The 7516-nt window shown below is 32.3% G+C and overlaps 1 protein-coding gene across 1 annotated transcript; it reads left to right on the top strand.

Moving 5' to 3' along the window:
- Positions 1–2108: 2108 nt before the first annotated feature.
- Positions 2109–6478, top strand: LOC115963197 (alcohol-forming fatty acyl-CoA reductase-like). The gene is made up of 10 exons (XM_031082124.1): positions 2109–2421; positions 2574–2677; positions 2946–3148; positions 3238–3338; positions 3425–3617; positions 3999–4160; positions 4459–4540; positions 4674–4940; positions 5879–6006; positions 6094–6478. The coding sequence occupies exons 1-10, from the start codon at positions 2343–2345 to the stop codon at positions 6248–6250; spliced, it is 1476 nt and encodes a 491-aa protein (XP_030937984.1). The 5' UTR covers positions 2109–2342; the 3' UTR covers positions 6251–6478.
- Positions 6479–7516: the final 1038 nt, after the last annotated feature.

Raw genomic sequence — 7516 nt, 5'->3', positions numbered from 1 at the left:
CAAAATAGAACTCAACTTTCTTCAAAACTCATATAGTCATATGTTGTAGTTGACTTTTCCACAACCAACAAATTTATTAAAATTATGTTTGTTATCTCGTTATATATCCAATAATTTTCTTACAAAAATACTAACTATTGTTGCTAGGTAAAAAAGAATTCAAGATAATAATAATAATAATAATAATAATAATAATGTGAGGACTTTTATTAATTATGTAAGCCTAACAATGCCATAGTGCTCAAGAAACAGACACAAATCATAAACTTGGAACGAAAGAGGGAAGCGAACCACTCAATGAACGGAAAGATCTTATTGCATACTTGTATGTGTACATAATTATGTGACAGTAAAAAGAAAGGAATAAGTGTCTAAGAAACCACTTGGTCATATGCACCCTTAGACACATGATGATTTCTTTTTGCAGCAAAACTTTTCCCCCTCAATGAATTAGATCAAACAAATAGACAAAAAGAACTAAGATTTACGCTATTATGTTAAAACATAATGATTCAAACCTTCCTATTGACAATCACTAAATATAAATTTATTTATGAGTTCTCATTTTTGTCTGTGTGTACTGGGCATTGAACAAAGTGGCACGTGGGTGCGGCATTTTTAAACTTAATTGCTAAGCATGTCACCAAGTCAAAAGAACCCCACTGTGGAGTAATCACTGTACTAAATGTAACTGCTATTTTTTTTTTGCCAAGTTAACGTATGTTTTTAGAGTATTTATTAACAAATTATTTTAAGAAAATTTTAAGAGTTCGATCAATGTGTGCCTTCATGACTTAGTAACTTTTTTATTTTTCTATAAAAAATTTTCTAAAGCAATATATTAATATATGCACTAAAAATACATATCAGTAAAACTTAAGTTTTAACACAACTTTTATAAAAACTCTCAAAAAAAAAAAAAAAAAAACTCTTACAGCATTTATAGAAAATATAAATTTTTTTCTAAATTACTTTATTAATAAATACTCTAATGGCATTTATTACTCTTTTTTTTTTTTTTTTTTGGGAGGAACAAATTTAACTACTATATTCAAAACGAAAACTTAACAATACTGATTATCAGTAATAGGGAACAACCCAACCACCATGCAATCTACGTGCCACTAATATTCGAAACAAAAACTCAACTTTACAGTTTTTCAGTAATAGGGAACAGCCCTACCACCACGCAATCTACCTGCCACTAATATTAGGGAACAGCCCTACCACCACGCACCACGCAATCTACCTGCCACTAATCTACCTGCCACTAATATTAGGGAACAGCCCTACCACCACGCAATCTACCTGCCACTAATATTAGAAACAAAAACTCAACTTTACAGTTTTTATTTACTATTGGAGAGAGAGAGAGAGTGTTGCCGACGCAATGGTGTCACTAGCGTGTGTGGCCCATGCAGTCGAGAGGGGATACCCTAGGAGATTTTTTTTTTGCTAGATGATTTTGCGGGGGCTAGAACCCCCGAGCATCAGGACACAAGGGTGTCTGGGTGTCAATGGGCTACTAAGACCAATGGCAGGATACCCTAGGAGATTAATAGCGTGCTAATTGAAGCTATTAATTTAGTAGCCATAGGGTATGTTTCTGTGTGTGATTTTATTTATTTATTATTATTATTATTATTACTTTTTAAAGTTCTTTTTGAAAGCGAAAGTTTAGAAATTCTTACGACTTTGAAAATGTGGAGTAGCAATGGTAGAGGAATTATACACTTCATCAGTCGTCAACTTCAGTACGTAGCCGCCACCTTTTTGTAATCAATTTTATTTATAAAATTATATATATATTTTTTAATTTTTTGACTATACCTTTGTAATCATCAATGCCTTGCCAATAAGCCTTGTAAAACAATGCAAATAAAAAAACAACAAAAAAAAAAAAATTAGATTAAAATCTATATTTGAACAACAAAAAAACTGCTACTAACTACCACTATTGTAGTTTTATAGTTTTCTATACAGCAACGTAAATTAGGTGCGACAATGTGTAAACTTTGATGGTTTGTGGTTCAACTACCCTCCTCTAATTCAGTAGGGTGATCATTCAGCAATCAAAATTTTCCCACTTGTGCTATTCTCCAACCACCTTGGTACAAAAATTTAATATACGAGTACATTTGGAAATAGCGTAACAATGCAATTGATTTCTAATGAATACCCAACAAAGGAAAGAAGCATGAGAGGAAGATGCCAAAACATACTATATAAAAAAAAGAAAGCTATGAGCCTATGACTCTCAAATCCCCCTTAGAAATCATCTACTTCTTGCTTGAGATCATTATCAGTTACTCTCTCCCTCTCTCATTTTTTGTTTTCCTCACATGGAGTTGGAAGGCATACTCCAATTTTTTGAGAACAAGACTGTTTTAGTCACTGGTGCCACAGGCTTTCTAGCAAAAGGTTCTTTCTCTTTCTCTCTCTCCCTCCTTGGGTCCTCTTGTTTATGTATAACACAACGTGCGTGTTTTGCTTGTTTATAATCTTGTGTGTGCATGTGTTGAAAGATGTTGGTGTTAGCGATAAGTGATAACCCACTTGAAAAATGCATGCAGTGTTTGTGGAGAAAATACTAAGGGTTCAACCAAATGTAAAAAGGCTCTATCTTCTTGTGAGAGCTTCAGACAACGAGTCTGCTACACAACGCTTTCGTAAAGAGGTATCCCAATTAAGTATTTTTAATTCTCTAATAAAGAAAATGAATGCACCGAACTACATATTGGTTTTCAGTTTTTACATGTTATATGATCTCTTTAATTTAGAGTGAAATGTAAAATAGACGTTTACGTTTGGAAAAATTGTTATTTTGATCCTTAATGTTTAAAAACTAAAATACGTTTAAATAAATTATTATTATTTTTACATGTGGTTTAGTAACGTTTAAGGAACATTGTGTTTAATCAGTCATTTGTACTATTTATCTGTAGGTGATAGAAAAAGACATATTTAGGGTTCTAAAAAATAATTTGGGTGCAAATCTAGAATCCTTTATATTTGAAAGGGTTACTCCTATCTCTGGTGACATCAGTGACGAGAATTTCGGAATCAAAGATTCTATATTAATAGAAGAGATGTGGAAAGAAATAGACATTGTCTTAAATTCTGCTGCTACAACAAACTTTGATGAAAGGTAACAAAGAACAATATTGTATGCATAGTCAAAATGATTCATATAATTAAACAATGAAACTATTTTACCTTTTCTATTCCTTTCTTTAGATATGATGTTGCATTGGGCATCAACACATACGGAGCTTTGCATGTTTTGAACTTTGCAAAGAAGTGTATTAAATTGAAGGTGCTTCTCCATGTATCAACCGGTCAGTGTAGACTTGAACTCTGCCCTTATAAACTGATTTAGTTTACTTGAGCTCTCCTCAATAGACTACTGTTGTTGTTTTTACAGCTTATGTGTCTAGCGAAATGGAGGGCAACATACTTGAGAGCCCATTACACATGGAAGACACGCCAAAGGGAACCTCAAGATTAGTTATCAATGCCGAAAAAGAAGTTGTGGAGGAATACCTAGATAGATTACAAGAACAAGGTGCCACAAATGAAGAGATCACATCCACCATGAAGGATTTGGGCATTAAAAGGTTTTTAAGAATCTTACAGAATATGTTGAAAATTCTTTAATAAAATTTTTAATGACATAATAGTTGTCACCTTCATGTCAATCATATGTATTTACTAAAAACGTTTTTGAAATAATAAATGAAATGACTAGTGTGTACAACTAAGTGTACACACATAGTACACACAACATCATTTTACAAGGGAACTCATGAGTGTAAGTCACGATTTCAAACTTTGAAATTGTGACTTAAAGTCATGAGCTCTCTTGTAAATTGTAGCTTGTGTATACTAGAATGTATGTAATAGGAAGTATTGCAAAAACAAAGTCTTTTGTGGATGATCTTTTTTTTTTTTTCCCCTTATTGTTTTAATTTGATTTGTTTCTTTTAATTAATTGCAAGGGCAAAACTATATGGATGGCCAAACACCTATGTATATACGAAGGCATTAGGGGAAATGATTTTAGGACAATTTCATCAGAATCTGCCCTTGGCTATCGTACGTCCCACCATGGTAACCAGTACTTACAAAGAACCATTTTCAGGTTGGATTGAAGGCGCGAGGTAATCATAATTTGACATGGAATTATACAAGCTCACAATTCTGAAAAACTATCTTTTATTTTTTGGTTGGGTAATTGAGAAGATAAGGTGATCAAGAAAATAAAGTGGCTCAAGTGACAGTTTAGTAATAACGGCATCATTTGTGATGCTCTATGTTTGTGGTTCGAACCCCACTTGTCACTCCCCATCGTTTACCTATAAAACAGTCAAGAAAAATAATACTATTCTAGACTATTTTTTTTTTCTCCTATTTTCATGATTGATTCACGCTTTGTTAAATGGAATTTCCTTGTTACAGAACCATGGATGGTGTAATTACTGCCTACGGTAAAGGGAGATTGAAAATCTTTCTTGGCCATCCTAATTCAATCTTAGATGTTGTGAGTTAAATTCATTCTTTACTCATTAAGCAAATACATGTAGATAAATCTATTTATCCAGCTTATATGCTTGTGTTTGCCTACGACATTATTTTCAACAAGCTTTCAATATTGAATTTTGAAAGTCTTGCAGATACCAGCAGACATGGTGGTAAATTCTATTATTATGGCCATGGTGACTCATGCAAATAAGTCTTCTCAGATCATCTTCCATGTGGGTTCTTCATTGAGAAATCCCATGAAACTCTCTAGTCTTTCAATTTTTACATTCCGGTACTTCACTCAAAATCCGTGGATTGATAGAAATGGAAAGTCAATCAACGTCCCCCATCCGAAAATTTTTAGTAGTATCGCTAGCTTTCAAGCATACATGGATATTCGATATATACTGCCATTGAAGGTATGCTTTCGGCTAATTACTTTGTGACCAAAATCATATACATGAAAAATGAAAGTACTGTGCTTGTTTGGTTCCTGTTTTTAGTAATAATTTTTTACATGGATGGACGCAGGATTTTAATTGAGAAGGACTGAAGTATGAATCAATTTTTTTTTAATGAAAAACTAAACTAGCATGCATTTAGTATTAACCAAATATACACAAATGAAACGACACAAAATAATTGTTTATTAATACAATACAATGCAGTTGTCTATCAACATATAACTTCTTTTTTTTGGCTGAATCTATCAACATATAACTTGACACCCTTAAAAACTCAATTATTGTGGTTGACTTTCTCATAATTTACTAATCAAATAAAATTTACTTTTACTATCTCACTATATGTCCAATAATTTCCTAACAAAAAGACTAGTAATTATTGCCAAGTAAAAAATAAAGGAAAAAAATAAAAATACAATGTGAGAAGTCTATTTAGTAAGCCTAAAATTGCCGTAGTTCCCAATCAATAAACACAAATCACAAACCACTCAATGAATTAGATAAGACAAATGCACAAAAAGAACTATAGATTTAAGCTATTAAGTTTAAAAAATAATGATATAAACCCACCTAATGACAGTCCCTAAATATAAATTTATAATATCCAGCTATCTAATTAACTAATTGTGCCTAGGTGCACTGGCCATTGGACAAAGTGGCGTGTGGGTGTGAAATTTTTAATCTAAATTGTTATGTCACTAAATCAAAACAACCCTACAATAATATCAGACACTAAACATGCATTATCACAGAAAAAAATGCATTATCACTAAAATGATTTTGAATCAGACACTAAACATGCATTATAACAGGAAAAACGTCCCCTCAATATATGTATTCTCTATACTATAATATCACTATTTTATTTTTCTTTCTAACAATATTCTTTGAAGGTGTTATGGTTAGCAAATCTGGTGCTTTGCCAGTATTATCGGGGCATATATATTAATCTTAACCGGAAGGTCAGAGTAGTGATGCGATTGGTTGACCTCTACAAACCATATGTATATTTTACAGGCAGGTTGGTATTGTTTATTGTAATGATTAGTTTTTCAATTGTGATTTCAATGTATCCACTGATAATAATAAGCTTTTGTTTTCCGTACAGCTTTGATGACTCTAACACAGAAAAGCTAAGAGTGGCGATTAGAGAGAGTGATGTCGATGAAAATTTGTTTTACTTTGACCCAAGGTGCATTGACTGGGAAGACTACATTATGAACACTCATATTCCTGGTCTGACAAAGTACTCAATGAAACCATAACTTTGAGGGATTGTTTGTTTTTATTTCGCAAAATGTTGTGTGATTTGAAATTTCATTCATCAATAAGGCAATAGCAACCTACCTAGCTAGTTACCATTCTGCTTAGAATTTTACTTGAAGTGAATTAGTGTTCAGAAATTTAATATGTAAGAAATAAATGAATAGATGTGAGGAGCTAAATAAATGTATGTTACAAATTAATAAAGTGTGAAAAGGGAGTTAAAGGGTTGTGTTTGGAGTATACATACTTATTTGTAACCAAGAGGGAAACAATTCTCTTCTTTTTATTCTTTCTCTCTTCAATATTTTATTGTGAATGTTTGAGATTGTTTAGATGCATGTGTAAGCCAACCAACTCGTAGTGAAGCGAATTTTGAGCGAAAATTCTTATGGTGTGAATCGAAATTGTTAACACGCGTACGTGATCAAAAAAACTTACAAGATCAAAAAAACCTTGGACTCCAAATCACAAATAGTCCTTGCAAAAGGTTTAAAAGAATGATCAGCGAGCTCAAATGTTGATCTATAAGGTTTTTGATGAAACCACGTTCGAGAAATTTGTAAATGTAATTGTCTAATCAAGCGTACGTGAGAGGTCTTCACAATTCTCAAAGGTGCTGATCAATAATGTGACGAAACTTCACCTTTAAATGTTTATAAGCGAGTTTGAACATTTACACATGAAAGAATATGAATTAGTTTCATATTATTTATGAAGAGTGTTGAGTCCATAAAAGTCATTAAATCGTCCGTTTTAATGGACGATTATTGTGTCATTAGTAGGTCATCAAAGAAAGATAAATAACCACTCAACACATTCAATAACGACCATTAAAGATCTTAAATTCTCATCAAGACAAAGAACGTTACAATTATAATAATAATCGGTATCACCCTCATTTATGTACAATAACTACTTGAGTCACCTATAAAAGGAACAATCTATTTCACTTGCTAAAGTACATCAAAAAGACTACAAAATATCATCTATATACAAAATATATGAGCTGATACTAACTCAAATATCAAAAACTTCTCCACCAAGCACAACTCGGTGATCTCTTTCATTAGCTTTCTTATTCTTGCAGATCTTAAAAGCTTGTTAAAAACATTAGTTTGGATGATTGACCCAACTGATGATTTTTGGCATCATCAATTTGGCACTGTTTGTGAGGATTCGATATCAGCCATTAAGCTCTTCCTACAACAAAGGTCTCTTAACTCAGTTGAGGGCTATGAATAACAAGATACTAGACCAAGAGTATC

This window comes from Quercus lobata, chromosome 10, assembly GCF_001633185.2.
Source record: "Quercus lobata isolate SW786 chromosome 10, ValleyOak3.0 Primary Assembly, whole genome shotgun sequence".
Taxonomy (NCBI): domain Eukaryota; kingdom Viridiplantae; phylum Streptophyta; class Magnoliopsida; order Fagales; family Fagaceae; genus Quercus; species Quercus lobata.
This window is presented reverse-complemented; position numbering and strand designations above follow the sequence as displayed.